At 58.1% G+C, this 18,601-nt stretch overlaps 1 protein-coding gene across 1 annotated transcript in view; it reads right to left on the bottom strand.

Annotated features, from left to right (window-relative positions):
- Window positions 1–239: 239 nt before the first annotated feature.
- Window positions 240–18,601, bottom strand: part of LOC112107391 (myomegalin-like) — a 146,602-nt gene continuing 128,240 nt past the window's right edge. The window contains exons 28-41 of the mRNA XM_024201076.2: window positions 18,230–18,421; window positions 16,165–16,413; window positions 15,750–15,881; window positions 14,846–14,965; window positions 13,917–14,064; window positions 13,531–13,655; window positions 10,820–11,029; window positions 10,589–10,696; window positions 9,040–9,266; window positions 8,354–8,497; window positions 6,277–6,415; window positions 5,540–5,586; window positions 5,013–5,064; window positions 240–385 (exon numbers count right to left, since the gene is read on the bottom strand). Of these exons, the coding sequence (XP_024056844.1) occupies window positions 240–385; window positions 5,013–5,064; window positions 5,540–5,586; window positions 6,277–6,415; window positions 8,354–8,497; window positions 9,040–9,266; window positions 10,589–10,696; window positions 10,820–11,029; window positions 13,531–13,655; window positions 13,917–14,064; window positions 14,846–14,965; window positions 15,750–15,881; window positions 16,165–16,413; window positions 18,230–18,421 (2,039 nt within the window). The remainder of the gene's footprint in view (window positions 386–5,012; window positions 5,065–5,539; window positions 5,587–6,276; window positions 6,416–8,353; window positions 8,498–9,039; window positions 9,267–10,588; window positions 10,697–10,819; window positions 11,030–13,530; window positions 13,656–13,916; window positions 14,065–14,845; window positions 14,966–15,749; window positions 15,882–16,164; window positions 16,414–18,229; window positions 18,422–18,601) is intronic.

Genomic DNA, 18,601 nt, shown 5'->3' with positions numbered 1-18,601 from the left:
CTGGGAAAGCAGCTTTGCCAGTTACCCCGGATACATTTCCTAGCAGTGATTAATCAAACGAGTATGGCTCCCTGGCAGTGTGGTACCAGACAGGGCTGGTGCTAGCCCAGGGGCCAAGCCTAATACAGTTTACGGCTAGCTTCCATGCAGAGGGGTTCAGTGCCAGGGTGGGTTCGCCGTGGGGGCACAGCAGTTCTTGCTGAGCCCTGCCCAGGAGCCGTTTCAGCCAGGCTTAGGGCTCAGGAGCTGGGAAGGTGAACAAAGCAGGGCCAGCTCTGGTCCTCCTGCCACTTTAGGGTGTGGGGGCGGCTCCTCTTCCTTCCATGCTCCTGGTGGGCCGGGATCACGTGGCTCGGGTGCCGGGACAAGCCCACTGACATTTCCCCTGGAGAGAAAGCACAAGCCAGCCTGAGGATGGGGAGCGGGCAGCCATCAGACACTAACCCCCACCCCATGCCACTGGGGGCTGGGAGCCCAGGCAGGCTGGTATGGCAAGCCAGCACCACTGTAGCAGCTGGTGGCATTGGGCCTGCTGCAGCATCATGGGCACAAGAGGAAGGGGTGCCAGACTGGACAGAGGGAGGGTGAGGACAGCCTCCAGAACAGCATCCGGGACACTCCGGCAGGCTAACTGTGCCCCCAACTGTTAATGCCCTGCCAGCTCTCCCCTGCATCCAGCCACTCGCCCTGCTGCAGCCAGCATTCCCCACAGCCCTGCAAGTGCTGCCATTTCAGGACAGCGGGCAGCTCTGTACCCAGCGGCCACAAAGGAGCAGCAGCGTCAAGCTGAGCTGCCTCCAGTTCCATGGCCAGCCACTCAGCTATTTGCCCAGCAGGCAGAAGCCCCACCCCCAGTTCCCTATAGGAGCATGGGCGCATATGTGGGCATAGCTGCCCACCCCCAGACAAGTTCACACAAGAGGGACAGGACCTTCCCACTAGGTGCTCCGCAATCAGAGGTGCGAGGTGGGCAGTAGGGGCTTCGTGCGTCATGCCAAGCCAGGCCCCACACACACCCGTCAGTGATGGCACTATAGCATTCAGGCCTGTATATGTGCCTGAGATCGAATTTTGGGTTCTGTTTGACTGTTATTCTTCTATCCTTACTAACATATGTGAACAAAGCCACTGTGTGTTGCATCTGCCCACAGCCAGATGGAGTTTATAGCATAATGAGTAAAGATAAGGACTAGAAGTAAAGTGTTGGTGGGAGTTTAATATAGGAGCATACAGTTGAAGGCAGCCCACTCCTCTCCCAAGCCAAGGTCAAAGAACCAGTCGGGAGGAGGGGTGGGGGAGGAAGGTGTAAGAAACACTGAAACCCAAAGAAATGGTGACCCTGGCCAGAGGACCACCTCACTCCCTACCCCTCCCGTGGGGTACAAAAGAGGTGGTACCGAAGCCCCCAGACTCACGACTCTCCAAAACAGAACATGACCATAAATTGTAAGGGGTGGGACCAGGGGTGCACACTACAGGTATAATTAAGCCTGCTATGGGAGGGGGCAAAAGGAAAAAGCCTTACTGGTGTACACAGCTGTGGATGTGCTTGCTTGGTAACCCCAATAAACATCACATTGCCTGCACTTTGGACTCTGGCCTTCTGCTTTCTGTCTGCGTGAGAAGAACCAAGGGAGGGCGAGGGGAAGCCCTAACAGCTCCCGTCCACTTGTCACATAGCACCTCAATCCAGCCCCTCCCCAGCCCAAAGAGACATCTCCACCAGCGGGGGCTGCCAGGAGAACAAGGCTTCCTCTAGAGCTTCCAGCAGCTGCTAGGCTCTGGGCCCTGCCCATGGCAGAGCTGGCCTGGGGCTGCAGGCATCCCTGCCATTGGAGCTGGGCAAGGACAGAGGCTCTGCCAGGGATTTCCCTACACCCCTGCCCCCTCCCCCCAGTTTTGTGAACTAGTTACATGCAGTGTTGCCAATTTAGTGATTGTTTGGACATTTGAATTGAAACATTAATACACACTTTAAAAGCATATACAGTGTATGATAAAATACATATATCTGAAAAAGTATAATAGATTTGAAAAGTATGAACATAGACTAGCTTCCTTATACAGCTGTTGTTTTTTATGACAATGTCAGTGCATTCATTTTGGCGATGTTGGCCAACTTAATAATTTCAAATTATGATTTGTAAGCAAAGTCTAAATGAGCTCTCCCTGACAGCTAGTGATGAGCTGGGGGCTGGGGGAAAGGCTTCAGGACCAGAGTGTATTTACATTCATACCTACTCTACCTAGGTATCCAGCAAACAGAGCTGTGTTGCCCAAGTGATAGATTTTGGCTGGGGTTGGGTTACAAATCACTTGAATACGGAAGGGGGTGGTAATGAAATGTTGTTATTCTTACCGTATGAGTAAAGGGCAGTAGAACTGTACTTAGCCTGTGCTGATTGAGGGCATCAAGAGAGAGGATTGAGACAGGTGTTTTGCTTGATGGTCTGCCTGAGTCACAAGTAGTATTTGACCTGCCCCTCTCCACTGTTTAAAGACAGAGCTCATTAGGCTCCATAGATAGTCTTTTGGTTTGTTAAGTGACTGCTACAGCTGAAATCACTGATAATCAGGTCTAAGTGCTTAGACCTGCTGTGGGACAGTGTTTCTGTGGAAGAGACGGCCCAGTCTGCACTAGCAGTGAGGTTCCCCCACTGAGAGCTCAGCTGAAATCACTGAAAGTTGGGTGGAACCTCAAGAGAGCAACTCACAGAGGTCACAGTGGCAGGTGGCAGCAGAAGGTCACAGTGCAGGGCCATTGGCAACAGAGTGATGGAGTGAACGGTGGCACAACGAGCAACAGTGGCCAGAGCGAACAGTGAGCAGCTGGAGGAACGAGCAAGGTGCCTTCTTGCCCCCAACCTGGGAGGTGAACTCATGTGAAAGCACCTCTGAGTCTCCACTGACCAAGGATGAATGTTAATGAGGCTGTTAAGAATGCTGGAGCCACAACACAGTTCATGCGAACAAACATGGCTGCGGCATCATACTTTCTATTTAAGCAAGAGATACCACACACTACAAACTGGAGGCCAATGTTAAGTGCATTGTCACTTGTTCATCCTGAAGTTGAACACTGGTTCTGAACAAGACCAGCAAATGCTCACTATCTTTCTGCAAGAAACTCAACTGACAGACTAGAAGCATGTGGTGCAACAGTGAAAGACTCAACAGTTGAAAAAGTGAAGAACTCCTCTCTCACCACATTCAAAAAAATTGCATACATGGCTGATGAATGCACCGATGCAAATGGGCATCAAGTATTAAGTCATTGTGTACGTTATCTTGATGTCAGTGGTGGGCTGGTAGATGCATTTCTAGATGTTCAAGTTATAGAAGACCCATCGGATGCATCTGTGACAACCCACATCTTAGAAGAGTTAAATGCTTGTCAATTGGACCCCAAACAGATGGCTGCTTGTGCATTTGATGGAGCTGCAAACTTCTCTGGAAGACATGGTGGAATACAAGCTTTGCTCAGAGAAAAGTGTAACCCTAATCTCTCCTATACACACTGCAGAGGCCATCTACTCCAACTAGCGCGAGTACGAGCTCCAGACTCTTCATTATATTCTTTTTTCAGCAAGAGTCCAAAAAGACTGAATATCTTGGAAAATATAGAAGATACACTGGGACTGAAGTTCAAATTAGTCCCACCTGGGAAAACCCTCTGGCTTTCTCATGAGTGATCCTTGGCTGTTGTCTTAAAATTACTCCAGCCGTTATTACTGGCTTTGGAAAGTATCTACCAAGATGGGATGGATCTAAGTAGTGAGGCTGGTGGATTACTTTTGCTACTACGTTCAGAGAAGACTATTGCCAGTCTCTTTCTTGTAAGTCTACTGTTGAAACCACTTGGGTCATTATGCCATCCAGGCATCTGCTACAAGGGTAGTAGATCTTTGTCCAGCAATAGAAGCTACATTTGGCTCAGAGAGCTATCGATTGAAAAAGTACTGGTAGAAGCAAAGACTTCAGTCCAGAAGTTGACTAATGAAGACACTTATATTTAATCCTTAAGTGAAGAGGACAAGAAGTGTTTGTTAAGACAACTGAAAAAGTACACAGACTTGATTCTTAAAAATCTACAACAGCGATTTTTAGATTCTACTCAACCTCTACATAGCTTTTACAGATCCCTGTCCTATAAAACACCGACAGTTGAGTGGAGTGAGGCACTACCAGCAATGGGGCTGCCATGTGCTCAGGACAGAATAGAGAATTTGAACACAGAGTGGAATATCATACAATGAATGAATGAAGATTGACTTCAACTTCTTTTTTATTATCACTAGTGGCTCGACCTGATCTTTATGCTATGTTTCCTGAGATGAAAGAACTAGGAATTCATCTCTTGCTACTACCAGTCACAACAGCTACAGTTGAGCGTTCTGTTTGATCATTGAATAGAATTTTGTGTTCTGAAAGAAGTCGCCTTCTGCCTGTTCATGTGAATGAACTAATGAGCATATCAACTGAAGGAATGGAAGTACCGGACACATGAGAAGCCACCAAAGATGAACGCGTTGCATTCAAGAAGTTCGTTAACAGAGTTGTGCAAAATTATAACAAGAAACCAAGAAGGATGTAGATATTGTGCTTCATAGAAGGCTTGAATAGCCAACTTTAATTTGTGTGATTTTAAAACATGAGTTAAATCTAATAAAATGTCATGAAACATTTTTCAGTTTTTACTATGGAGCCATACAGCCCATCTTCGCCCTCATGATCTCACCCTTCATCGGCCCTGAACCCACCTCGTAAATTCGAACACCCCTCCCCCAATTTCAATTCCTGCGGAAAACACTGGGCTCTTCCCAGCCAGGGCAGCTCAGCGCTGCGCTGACAGTGCTTCTCACTCCACTGCCTCAGCCCTGCCCACCCCACAGCCCTGGATGGCACCTGCCACACCCCGCTCCCTGCCCACGTGCCATGCAAGGGGGACAGGCCCCTCCGGCACTCTGCAGAGCAGCCCTGTCGCCCACGGGGGCACCAGCCTGGGCCGTTACCTGCGCCAATGGAGGGAGGAGATTTGACAGAGGAGCCCTGGGGCTTGCTCTTCTGGAGAGACTCAGGAGAAAGAGAGAAATGGGGTGAGATACCCCCCTAGGGATGGGATGCGACCCCCCACTTCCCAGAGACGGGGCAAGAGAGCGAACCCACCTGGGGATGGGGTGAGAGAGAGAGAGATCCCTGGGATGGGGGAGGGGGAAGGACCCACTGCATGGGTAGGGGGAAAGGATGGGACAGAAAGGCAGGGCCCCTGCACCCCCCTCAGGCTCCACCCCTTCGGTGTACACCCCCCCCACTCTCCATCCCCACCAGAGACCGAGCTCTCATTCCCCCCCATTGGCTCTGCTCCTTTCTCCCCCTCAGCCTGAGCTCAGCCCTATTGCCCTCCCCAGAGTCAGCTCAGACTCTTCCCCCCACAGTCAGGCACCCCCCTGCCAACCTCAGCCCCCCTCTGCCTTGCCTTGGTGTTGCTCCTCCCTTGAGGAGTGGGGGGGCTCCCTGCCAAGCCCTGGTCCTAACTCACCTCCAGGTTTGTCCTTGCTTTCCTCAGCACGGCATGTGTTTGGGTCACTGCAACAGAGAGGGGGGGGATCAGAGCGGGCACCGCTCCCTCCTGACCCCAGGGAGAGGGTGTCAGGATTGGTGTCGCTTCCCACGAACCAAACTGCAGGGGGCGGGGGCAGGGTCATTGTAGGATCCCCCAGAGCAGCAAACCCCAGCTGGCTCCAGCTACGTGAGCAGAGAGCAGCGTAGCCAGGCCTGGCCCATGCTGGGCCTGTCTGCTTACTGTGCCCCCCTACTCCAGCCCTATGGCCGGGGGCTCCAGCGCAGACAGGACCCCAGCAATGCCAGGCCATGTCCCGCTCAGAGCAGGCCAGTGGGCACAGCCCCCCAAGCTGGCTATGCCTGATGATGATAACAGCAGGCGGGGGGGGAGAGAGAGGGAGGATGGGGCCAGCTGGCTACCAGGCACTGGTGGGGCCACTCTGCAGGGCCTGTTCATTATATTTGGATGGCATTGGAGCCATGGCCCCTGCCACAGGATGGGGATGCCAGCCTGGTATGACTGACCTATGCCAGACAGCTTGGTGAAGGCAGGATGCTCCAAGCCCCCCAGTCGCAGACTCCATGGGGAGCCAAGTTCTGAGCACCATCGGTGGCAGGTGCTGTTTAACGACGGATGCCGAGGGGAGTGGGGACACACTCTGTGCCCACCATTGCCATGGCTATGCCCACCTCCCACCACACTGGGGCACCTACAGTGGCTGACGATGAAGTGCTCCATGTTGTCCTTCAGGCGGCAGGTGTCCTGAAGGCGCTCAGCTGCACTTTGGAGCAGATTCTCCTGCTCAGCTAACCTGGCCCTGAGCGCCAGGAGCTCGTCCTTCATTGCCTGCTCCTGGGCAGAGATGGGGGCACAGTCAGCAGGGGCCATGTGCCTCTGCAAACCACAGCCTGGCTCCCAGGCACCCCGGGGCAGGCACTCGCCCCCTCCCATGCTGTCCAGAGCTGTGGCTCAGCATCCCGAACCAGGTGGGTTAGTGTGAACTACCGCAGCCTCTGCTGGAGGCTCTAGGGGCCACAAGCAGGGAGCTGGGGCTAGCCCCTTGCTCCCGCACCCCACAATGCGCAAGCCTCCCGTACTGCGCAGATGGAGCAGTCCCCTAGCTGCTGGCAGCAGCAGGCCCTATGCCCTGTCTGGTGCACCAGGCTGAGCAGAGTGATTGGGATGGTACCGCCTGGGCGAGGAGAAACACCGTCCAGCCTTCCCACAGGAGCACCCAGCGGAGGGCTCCCTGCACCCAGGAGTGCCCAGTCACCCAGACAGGCTCTTAATCCCCATCGGCTCACAAGTTGCCTGGATGAGCCCTGCCCTCCCATCCGTTGGAGCCCCGGACTCTTGGGGGCTGCCTGGGTGACCATGGGGGCAACATTGCAGGGCCAGCTCTAGGTTTTTTGCTGCCCAAAGCAAAACAATTTTTGGCTGCCCTCCCCGCCAGCCCTGGGCTCTCTCCCCCCCCCACAACTGCACCCTCCTGCCGCCCCAGCCCTGGGTCACTGGTAACTCGCTCCCAGGGCGGATCATTCAGCAGGAATTTTGGATGTGCACAGAACACAGACAGGATTGGTTCCCATATGGTTACAGAACTGCAGTAAAGTGGAACAATTTTCAGCTTGTGTGATTGAAGGATATCTGGATGCATATTATAAGACTGTCCTACATAAATGAGGAAAAGTTGAGGTGCCTTTATTATTCTTTTGTTCCATTCTTTGTTTCTATGGGGAATTTGCCAATGCAATATTACTGTCTTCCTTTTAAACAACTAAAACTAAAAAAAAAAAAAAAAATGGCTGTTGAAAATAGCAATTCCAGTCCTAATAACCACTGGGAAGCATTTCTTGCTCAATTTATTCTACTTTTTCTACAGCAAGTTACAGTGGATCAGTATATTTGATTTGGGGGAAATGAAGTAACAGCTGCCCAAATTGAGCTTGAGCACTCCTGAATTTTGAGGGTGTTCAAATCTGGAAGGCAGGTGCTAGATTCCCTTTCTGAATATTAGCTAAATCTGGAAAAGAAAAGTCAATTTCTGCTTCCATGGCTCAGAAGTGTAAATCCTCCTATGTGCCTGGTACTGTATCTAAAGCTGCCCAGGTCCTAGTAGAGCCTCCCCTCCCTTACTTTTCATTTTAAATTCTAGTGGGATCTCCCTTGCTAGGCTTCAGATAGAGAGGTGCACTGTCCATTTAGTCCACCCAATTCTTTCTTTGGGGGAGAGCCCAGGGCTGGGGTGGCAGGAGGTGCAGGTGGGGGCCAGAGCTGGGGCAGCAGGGGGTGCGGGTGTGGGGGGGGAAGAGCCCAGGGCTGGGGCAGCAGGAGATGCGGGTAGGGGGAGAGCCCAGGGCTGGGGCAGCAGGAGATGCGGGTAGGGGGAGAGCCCAGGGCTGGGGCAACACGGGGGTGTGGGCGGGGGAGAGTCCAGGGCTGGGGTGGGGGGGCGGCAAAAAACCTAGAGCTGGCTCTGTCCCTACCATTCACAGGAAACTGCAGCATGAGGTTTCAGTTCCACTCCTTCCCCCTCCCTTTCCTGTTAATTGCGGCCAAGGGAATGCTGGGAAATGTAGTTCTTTCCCTGCTCCAGGGCTGGCTCTATAGGCAGGGAGCTAAACAAGGAACTACAGCTCCCAGGGCCCCCTGTTGGTTCTCAGCTCCCATGCTGGATTCTTGCGCCCCTGCAAATTTGCCGCCCCAAGCAACTGCTTGCTTTGCTGGTGCCTAGAGCCGGCCCTGAACATTGGCATGATCTGCGAGGGGTGCCGGGAGGGTGCCACTCACCGCAGTCTGGGGCTGGGCTGGGCTGGGGGCCGCTGGCAGGGCTCCTCTCCAGAAGGTGGCGAGCAGGGAGGCGCACTGCTCCAGGAGCTGATGCAGGGCACTTGTGGCGCTCAGGAGCTGCCGGACACTGCCCCGCTCCAGGGCCTGGCGGAGGAGAGAAGACTTGTTGCAGACGCTGCCCTGCGGCTCAGTGGTCACAGCAAACTCGGAGCCCCGACACGCCTGGCTTTCATGGGAGGGCACTGCCCAGCACAATGGCCCAGGTTCCCGATAGCCCGTTGCCAGGCTGGCCCCCTCTGCAGCCAAAATAGCTCTGGAATCAGTCCCAGAAGTGATGGAGACAGGTCCCATCTGGCCCCCTTCCCTGAGGCCAGCACCTCCACTGCCCTCGCGCTCTGGCCAGCCTAGCAGTAAACGCCCCATCTCAGGGCACTCAGCTGAGTCCATCGGGCAGGTGATGGTCTCCCATGCACCCAGGTCGGGACAGACCCCCATGATCCTTTCCAGGCCCCCCAGAGCCAGCGTTCCCCAGGAAAGCTGGAGGGGCCAGCCTGAAATGCTAGCTCCCTGGATGGGACCATGAGAGCGGTGTTATGCAGGGCTCTGCCCGCTTCTCCATTGATCCTTCCTTTCTCGACAGAGGGCTCAGAGCAGCCTGGCCCTTCCCGATATCCAGGGAGAATTACCTCAGTGCCATGGGGCTCCAGGCTGGGCATGGCTAGAGCTGGCCGCAGGTGAGAGGCCATCTGGTGGACCAGCGTTTTGCCCTCCAGGATCTGCTGCTTCAGGGTATAATAGTCATCCACGTGGCCAATGACCTGGCACCCGCCTTTGCTGGCAGACGAACTGCTTGGGGCATCTCCCGCTGGCGCAGGGGCACTCCTCCTCACCAGGGGGTTGTCCACGGGTGGCTCTGGAGCAAAGAGGGGTCAGCACTGCTGGTGTCCCTGAGAGCCCATCAGGGCTGCATTAGCCCAGTGCCAGGCCCAACGCCAAGGGGGGGTTAGTGCCAGCGTGTACATGCCCTGAGCTGGCACTTCCCTAACCCCTCACTCCCCATGTGCCCCCAAGCAGCTTGTTCTGTTTGTCCAGACTGTCCTAGGAGCAGCAGGCCGCGATTTCCAGACATCACGAGGGAGGCTGGGCACCCCCAGTTTTGGAAGCCCAACCTCAGCCACCTTAGGTGGGCTGATTTCAGGTAATGCTGGGCCCCTGCCCTGCCAAACCCAGGCCCCTCAACGTGGCTCAGGCTGGACTCCTGCAGTCACTAGCCATCTCTGAAGCTCTCGACCATGACCTTTCCCTAACATGCAACCTGCAGCTCTATATCGCCCCAGCCCTCACATCGCTACTTCTCCAGGCGGCACAGGGCCAGCTCTCCTAGCCTCCACGCTTCGCATTGTCCTCCTCCGAGCTCAGCCCCCCACTCGGATCCCGCCACACGCCCGGCTCCGACGGGCCGCCAGAATGCCATGCTGTATGGCTCCCACCGAGAACCTGCCACCTGCAGTCCCAGCCTCTCTGGGGGGCGGGCGGGGTGCCCGCTGTGGCTCTGCACTCCCCTGGTTCCCTGCTTGCATCCCAGCAGGAGGGCACAGCTTGAGATGCCCCACGAGACATGGACAAAATGCAGCATTCACGCAGGGGAAGAGACGAAGGGAAACGCTCTCATGCCTTGGCCTCCTGACAAGGGGAGTGTGAAACCCAGACCCAGGGAATGGGGGGGCTGGGATGCCCCACGCAAAATGGGACCCACGTGCTCTTCAAATCCAAGGCTCCCAGAACCATCTCCCCAGAAGGTGCTGGCCTCTCTCTGCTCCCTCAGGAGTCTCTGCCTCAGGCCTGGAGGGTCTCTCTAGCTCAGTGGGTTTCAACCTGTGGCCCGCAGACCCCTGGGGGCTGCAGACTATGGCTAAGATTTCCAAAGAGGTCCGTATCGCCATTCAAAACATTTTAGGAGTCCACAAAGGGTGAAAACCACTGGGCTAGCTCAAGCAGGAATTCCTGGGGAAGGGTCTCCGGCCCATGCTATGCAGGAGGTGGGACGAGATGGTCCCTCCCGGCCTTAACACCTCGAGTGTGACCAACTGACTCCCTCCTTTGGGCTCCCAGCCCCGGAGCATTCCGAGCGTCCCACCCTCGCTGCCCATGGAGCCTGGCTTGAGCCGCCCGTGCTCCAGGACCCTCTGCAGCAGTGGCCCCGCTCTTCCCTGGGGGACGGGGCACATCCATTACCTTTCATTCGGTGGGTGAGCGGGACCGGAACGCTGAGCAGGGCGGGCGGGGAGAGGGGAGCTGGGGAGCTCATGCCAACATCCCGAACTGGAGGAGATGGGCTGGAGTCTGCAAAGGTGAGACGACAAAGGGTCCATTTACCAGGTTAATGGCACTTCTGCCAGGCATCAGGGTGCCCGAGGGGCCAGCGGAGTCCACACAGTGCCCTGGGGCTGGCGCAGCCTCTCTTACCTTGGAAGGGCTGCCAGTCGGGCGTAGCCTGGTGTGCGGCGAGGAAGGGGGCAGCGCTTCGCTCCGGCTGCTGCCGTGCCAGCTGCTGCCTCAGGGCGCTGTTCACTTGGATGCCACACAGTAGCTGCCTGCGCAGAGTTCGCACCTCTGCCAGGAGGGCGTCCAGCTCACTGCTGGAAGGTGGTCTGCGATGTGCATCTCCGCTGCAGGCTGCCAACACACACAGCTGCTCAGTCACCAGCTGTGCCTTCCACCCCCTGCACGCTGGTGTGTTGCCCCCCTGCACCTGCAGCCCCATGGATTCTCCCATCCCCAGCCACCATGGGCAGTGAAGGGCAGCCCTCAACCAGCCCCAGCTTAGCATGGCGACACACTGGGGCACGAAAAGGCTGCTCAGTGTGCTTGGTGCCCGACCACGTCAGTGTGGGGTTGAGGAGCAGGGTGCGGAGCGCCAGGGCGATGAGAAACATGCAGGGATGGGGTCACTAGCCCAACCCAGCCCAGTCACTGGCGGGGTCACAGGGACAGAAATCCCAATACGCTGCGGTCTGGAGATGCACAGCCAGGCCCCCAAAGGGCCCGAGCTCTACCCAGCAGCTCCCCAGCCAGCAAGCTCCAACGGGACCCAGCTTGCATCTCAAGGGTTCAAGGTGTTAATGACCATCCCCCCCCAACCACAAAGTTCCCAGCAGAATCCTCAGCTCTGTCCTGTAGTGACACCACACAGGGGCGGGGCACAAAACCCCACGGGTCTGGAAATCAGCTGTGGGTCCATGAGCCTGGCCCTGGCAGGGTCCCCAGTGTAGGGCCTGTGCTGGGACCCCTCATGGGCTTGGGGACACCGACACCAGCCAGCAGGTGAGTGACGTCAGCTATCGGGACACTCAACCTCGGCTCCATTGTAGCTATCTGGGCATCAACCCACAGGCCAGCAGCTGCTGTAACATCTTGTAGGTGCAGAGGCTGTTTGCCGGGGCAGCTTCTGGTCTGGACAGCGTGGAGTGGGGAGGGCGGGGCAGATCCTGGACAGTGTGGGGGTGGGAAGGGGAGGGGAGGGCAGGGCAGATCTTGGACTAGGTAGGGTGGGGAGTCCCTGGCTCACAGGTGATCTGGGTGGGAGGCGTGGGGTGGGGGGAAACCCCAGGGGAGGCTGAGCTCAATGCAGGAAGCAGCTTCCCTCCCTACACCTTCTGCACCTGGTACGGGGCTGTCATAAACATACAGCTACGGGTAGCATAAAATCCCTCCTTTACCTGTAAAGGGTTAAGAAGCTCAAATAACCTGGTTGGCACCTGACCAAAAGGACCAATAAGGGGAGAAGATACTTTCAGATCTGTGGGGGAAGGTTTTTTTGTTTTGTTCTCTTTGTTGTTCTCTCCAGGTCAGGGAAAATACATCTCCCAAAGCCATATCTGAACTAAGCATCTAAGATTACAAATTGTAAGTAAAGGCAAAGAAATGCATTAGATTATCTTTTGTTTTAGCTTGTGAATTTTCCCTAGGTTAAGAGGAAGGTTTATTCCTGGTTTGTTTGTTTTTTGTAACTTTAAAGTTTTGCCTAGAGGGGAATCCTCTGTGTTTTGAATCTGATTACCCTGTAAAATTACCTTCCATCCTGATTTTACAGAGGTGCTTCTTTTACTTTTGCTTTATAATAAAGTTCTGCTTTTAAGAACCTGATGGGTTTTTATTGTCCTAAAAACCCAAGGGCTGGTCTGTGCCCATCTTGTTAATCTATTTGGTTGGTATATTATTCTCAAGCCTCCCCAGGAAAGGGGGTGAAGGGGCTTGGGGGGATATTTTGGGGAAACAGGAACTCCAAGTGGTTCTTTTCCTAAATCTTTGTTTAACTCACTTGGTGGTGGAAGCAATACTGTTCCAAGAACAAGAAAGAATTTGTGCCTTGGGGAAGTTTTTAACCTAAGCTGGTAGAGATAAGCTTAGGGGGTCTTTCATGCGGATCCCCACATCTGTACCCTAGAGTTCAGAGTGGGGAGGGAACACTGACAGAGGCATTTTGCACCCCACCTGGGGGACCATCTCTGGGGGGCTCCCCACTGCAGGCAGGTGGGACCTCACCACGGCAGGGGACACAGCATGGGGCTCTAGGGAGCTCAGGGGATAGGGCTGGAGCTGGCTACACCCACCATGGCCTCACCCCATCCCGGGTCTCTGTCCCTGCCCAGAGCCCGGCAGCTGGCTGTCACGGGGGGTGGTGCCCCCGCCCGGAGCCCGGCACCTGAGGAGGGCAGCTGGGACACCCACCCCAGCACCAAACACCTCCCACAAGGGGACAGCGGGCAGGACAGACAGACCCATGGACAGAGCTGGTTATAAATCCATGGGGTTGCTATGATGGCCAGACACAGCGGAGGCCTGGGTGGATTCCCAAGACAGGCCGGCCCTGCAGCGCCACCAGGTGTGCCACCCTGCTGCTGAGGCAAGGCTGGTTGTGTGCCCCTGCCGCCAGCGCCACGTGTCTGAGATGGCACTGTTGGGCTTGTTTGGGAGTAGGACAGTTGGTCAATTCGAGCACATTGAGACATGGGGCCACGCTCTAACCAGTTGGAGGTGCTGCCCCTGCTCCGGAGTCAAGGGCTGCACTGAGCTGCTCCAGATGGGCTTCCCAGTGCAGAGGGGGGTGCTGGGGCACTTGAGAGGGCAGAGCTGGCCCCAATGCAGCAGACCGGGCAGGACAGGCTGGCACATACCCGAGGGAGCCACCTGGGAGGAACCGGAAAGGGTCTCGTGGACGCGCAGCTCGGTGCAGAGGGCTTGGCAGAGCCGCTGGTTCTCCTCGCACTGCTGCTGAAGGAGCGGCACCGTGCGCTCCAGCCTGCAGAGACAGAACAGCCGAGATCAGAGGGGCACGGCCGCACACTGGCTGCCCCCCCCATGCCCTTCTCCTGCTGACACACACCCCCCCATGATGTTACAGAGCAGGGCAGTGACGTCAGAGCCCCTCAGCAGCGGTGCCATGACACACCCGAGTGGGCCGGGACCCAGTGCCCCTGGGACGCTGCTCGGCCACCCAGTGCCACGCCTCAGGGCTCTGAGACACACACCCGTCTCCCCTGCCTGGCATCCCAACCCCCACCTGTGGTTGTTCTCCTGGAGAGCCAGCCGCTCCTCCCGCAGCTGACGGCTGCTCTGCCGCTGCTCTGCCAGCTCCTGTGTGAGTGTCCGGTTCTCCGCCTCGGCCTCCTTCAGCCTACAGCGCGTGGCCTCACGCAGCCGCTCCAGCTCTGGGGGGAGAGCCCCGTTACCCGGCGCCTCAGAGGGGGAGGGGAGAGCCCCGTTACCTGCTGCCCCGGGGGAGGGGAGAGCCCTGTTACCACCAAACCCCGTTACCTGCCGCACCAGGTGGGGAGGGGAGAGCCCCGTTACCCAGGGAAGGGGGAGGAGGGGAGAGCCCCGTTACCTGGCAGCGGGGGAGGGGGGGCGGGGGCAAAGCCCAACAGTAATGGCCAAGGTGGTGAATGGGGCTAGGGCGGGGAGGGGCCACGTGCCTGGGATAGGTAGGGCCCAGTGCCATATGGCAGCGCCTGTAGGATGCTTGATGCCCACAGAGATAGGACTGTGCCCAAGGGGATAGCACCTTCCCATGCACCAGCCCTGCTCTCCAATCCGCATCCACAGAGTGGGGAGCTGTAGGAGCCGCAGCCGCCAACACATGGGGGGTGGATCGGTGTGGCCCCTACCAAAGGAGCAAGGCCCAGCTGTGTCTGGGGGTCTCCTGTGATTAGGGTGACCAGATGTCCCAATTTTATAGGGACAGTCCCGATTTTTGGGTCTTTTTCTTATATAGGCTCCTATTACCCCCCCACTCCCGTCCCGATTTTTCACACTTGCTGTCTGGTCACCCTACCTGCGATTCTGGGTCCCCAGGAGCGGGGTCTGCCCCACACATACAGAGAGCCCAGATCTAGAGCAGGGGCTGGCACTGAGCGCGCTGCCCTTGGGCTGCACCCCCTGCACAGGGGCTCGTGCCGGGCAGTGAGTGGCTCGCCGCCCCCTGCCCCCTACCTCTGGAGAGGTGAGCGAACTGGAGCTGCAGGCTCTGGTTCTCCTCCCGCAGGGCTCGGGTCTCGCTGCTCAGTGAGGATGCGGACTCCAGCCCCTGGATGTAGATGTTGGTGGGATACCCTGCAACAGGAGCAGCCGTGATGTTGGGGGCAAAGCTGCCAACGCTCCCTGCAGGAGCCCCTGGGCCTCTCCCAGAGTCTGCGCCAACTGCCCACTGCTGTGCCCGAAGGAAGCCCTGGGCACTCCACCCCCAGGCTGGCCATCCACTTGCCCGCGCTGAGCCCACACTGATAGGAGGAGAGAGGATGGAACGGCTGTGGAGAAGGAACGGCTCGGCGCCATGAGGGGGTCCCCCGCCAGGATTGGGCCCTGGGAAATGGGGCAGGGAGTGGGGTGCAGAGAGCTGAGCCCCAGCCAGACTCCTCCCTCCCAGGGAAGGAGATGTACCCACCCACCCCGGGAGCTGGGCTCTAGGGACTTGAGCAGACAACAGCGACCCCTCTCTGAGCCCCCCGAGCACCTCCCTGCCCCACACCCTTTGGGTACTGAGGTTGCCGGGTACCCTGCCCAGATCCGCACCCTGTGAATTTGGGTACAGGGCTTCTTGGGTACACCCCCCCGGATCCCCGCCCCGAACTCTCTGGGCCCAGGGGGTGCTGGGTTTCCCCCACTCTGCCCCACACCCTCTGGGCACAGGGAGTGCTGGGTTCCACCCCCGTGCTCACTACCCCACACCCTCTGGGCACAGGGGGTGCTGGGCTCCCCCGGTCACTCCCCCACACACTCTGGGCACAGGGAGTGCTGGATTCCCCCGCCCCATCACTCCGCCACACCCTCTGGGCACAGAGTGTGCTGTGCCCTGTGTGCTGCCCACCCTGGAGCACTCTGAAGTCCCGTCCCGTACCATTGCCCTTGGCGGTGGTGGCGAGGCGTTTCTCCAGCTGCTCCCGCAGCCGGTCGTTGATGCAGATGGACTCCTCCAGGCGCTGGCGCAGGCTGCGGATCTCCACCAGGTGTCCTTCCAGCAAGTCAGCACCTGCACCGGCCGGGGGAACAGAGAGCTGGGTGGGACACCAGGGCTCAGCCGGGAGCAGGTCAGGAGGGCACGATGCTTCCTGAGCACCACAGCCACCTCCCTGCGTGGGCTGGCCCCTGTCCCCCGCAGCCTGAGGAGCAGGACGAGAGCAAAGGGAGCTGACAGGCTGGGGCTGCTACAGTACAGAGGGCACACGGCCCCTTTCACACCTACCCCGGGACACCCACCAGACCACGCTCCCTACAACGGCACAGTTCTGCCCTCCCCGCGGCGCGGCTCTTACCCGTCAGCTTGTGGCTGTCTGGATACCCAGAGGGTAAGTGCCCATAGAGGGCCCCCATGTGAGACTGGGCCCAGAGGGAGTTGCTCTCCAGGAAGGCAGCTCCTGCTTTCCTGTCCAGCCGGGTGGAGCTCTGCAGCGGGCAAGACTGTGGGGTGAGATGGGGAACGTGGAGACAGCGGGAGGTGCTGGCTTCCCTGAAGTTGCTGGCCAGTGGCACTGGTTTGACTGGTGGTGCGGCAAGAGGTCCCCCTAGATAGACATGGACAGAAGTGGGTCCGGGGCCCATAGGAGGGCAAGGCTGGGTGCCACCCTGGGGATGAAGGCAGGACCTGTCCCAGAGAGACTGCCCAGAGGAGGTGCCCGGACAGGAAGGCCCCGAGTGCACGTGTCCAGCTCAGAGCCACTCGTGGCTCTGCTGAGCGCCACCCAGGGACACCTTCCCCACTTGCCCCAGGGCCCTGGCTCGCCCTGGCAGCCCAAAACTCTCCCAACGAGACACCCCAGGGAGTCCCCCAGTGCTCACAGCCTCCCCACTGATGCAGGGCCCCAGGCAGAAAAGTGTGGGTCAGAGCAGTGTATCCATTGCCCCTGTGCTGCCAGCCAGGGCCTGGACTCCCAGGTTGGGGGGAGGGGTCTTGCTCTTCTTGCAGGCTCTTTGTTGGCCCACTGGCCATAATCCCAAAGGCAACCTCAGCAGCCCAGATAGGCCTCAGGGCAGAGGCACTGACCATCTGCAGACCAGGGCACACTCACAGATACGATTGCGACTGTTCATTCTGCCCTGCTCCGTAGCCAGGCCAGAGAGCCCCCGCACCGCTCCTGCATCTAGCCCAGAACCCGTAGGAGTGCTGTGCCCGCTAGGCCCAATTACCAGTACAGCCCACTGGCATCCGAGGGCAGCTCCCACGTCACACCAGGCGGGGCAGCCGATGTCCCCGCTGTGAAGCACAATGCCCCGTGACACATATGCCGGAAAGCACTGCAAGCTGGACCATGCCGTGGCACCGACCCACTGGCAGGCACCAAGCTGAGCCAACACGCTGCCATGCATCGGCAAGGGCTGGGGACAAGCAGCAAGAGACAGAGGCCGAGGTATCGGGCCAACAAGCCAAGAGCACACAGGGAGCCCCACGCCTTCCCAGCCAGCCAGCCCAGCGCCAGCCTGCGTTGGGGCGGCACCAAACGCATCAGCAATGGGGCTGGGCAGCTCAGAGGAATTGGGGAAAGGAAGACACCCAGGGTCAGTCCAATCCAGCCCAGCTCAGCTGGGATATGCCCCTCCGGTGCCTGTTAGGTGAAATGAATCAGAGGGTCTCAGCACAGATCCTAGTGACCCCAGCCAGCCGCCCCACCTCAGCCTGCACCACCTGGCCCCATCACTGGCCATCTCGGCAGAGGAGCCAGACGCTGAGCTGAGCCCTGCCAGAGCCAGGCTGGGCACATGGGCTGGGGCTCCTTGGCAGATGCCAGGCATCCCTGGGTTCTAGCATCTCCAAGAGGGTTTCTCACGCCTTGCTGCTCTGAAGCCTGAAACCCACTCTGCCCAGCCACGTTGGGGCCTGGCATGATCCCTCCACGCACTATGGGGCTGGAGGATCCCCCTCTCAGCTCCTACCCTGCCCCAGTCTCTGCACTATGGATCTGTAAGGGGGGGGAGGTCCCTCTCTCAGCTCCTATCCCGCCCCCCCCAATCTCCACAGTACACAGGAGGGATCCCCCCCTCCAAGTTCCCAGCCCTGCCCCCCAGTCCCTCTGCATAAGCAGCTTCTCCCCACCTGTCCTGGAGCTGGGAATGACCATTTCTCCAGTCTCCTCCCCTCTGCCGTGCCCACCCCCCAGCTACCTGCCCCCTCCCACCTCAGCCTTGCTGGTGCTAGTGGGCCCAGGCCAGCTGATGCCTCTCTCCTGCCTCCCCGCTTGGGAATGGGGCTGCAGCAGGAGCAGCTGGTTGGGTGAGGACAGCGTGTGCCCAGGACAGACAGACAGTGCAGGCATGGGGGGCTGCGAAAGCCATGCAGAGCCACATGCCAGGGGAAGGCAGAAGAATCAAGCCAGAGGCGCTCACTTTCTCCCAGCTGCTTCTGCAGCATGTGCAGTTCCTGCTGCACCTCGGCCAAGGAGAAGACAGGCGTCCCACAGCAGCCCAGGAGAGCAGGGGGGGCGGGAGGAGGAGGGCCGAAGGGCAGGAAGGCGGATGGCCCAGGGGCAGGCGTCAGAGGGACGCTCAGTGGCTTGGACAAGGAGTCAAAATGCAACCCTGGAGATAGGAGAGAGAGCAGAGATGGGGAGAGAGATTAGCCAGGCCCAGGCTTGGGGTGCAGCTGGCACTGGGGCTGCCCGGAAAATCCAGTCACTTGGGTGAGGCAGCACTGCATCCCCCACGGCCATACCAGCCCCCTGACAACGGGGGCCAGGCTGCACTGCGCCCCCCAGGACC

The sequence above is a fragment of the Terrapene carolina genome, unplaced genomic scaffold (genome assembly GCF_002925995.2).
Source record: "Terrapene carolina triunguis isolate 2854851 unplaced genomic scaffold, T_m_triunguis-2.0 Scaffold210, whole genome shotgun sequence".
Classification (NCBI taxonomy): domain Eukaryota; kingdom Metazoa; phylum Chordata; order Testudines; family Emydidae; genus Terrapene; species Terrapene triunguis.
This window is presented reverse-complemented; position numbering and strand designations above follow the sequence as displayed.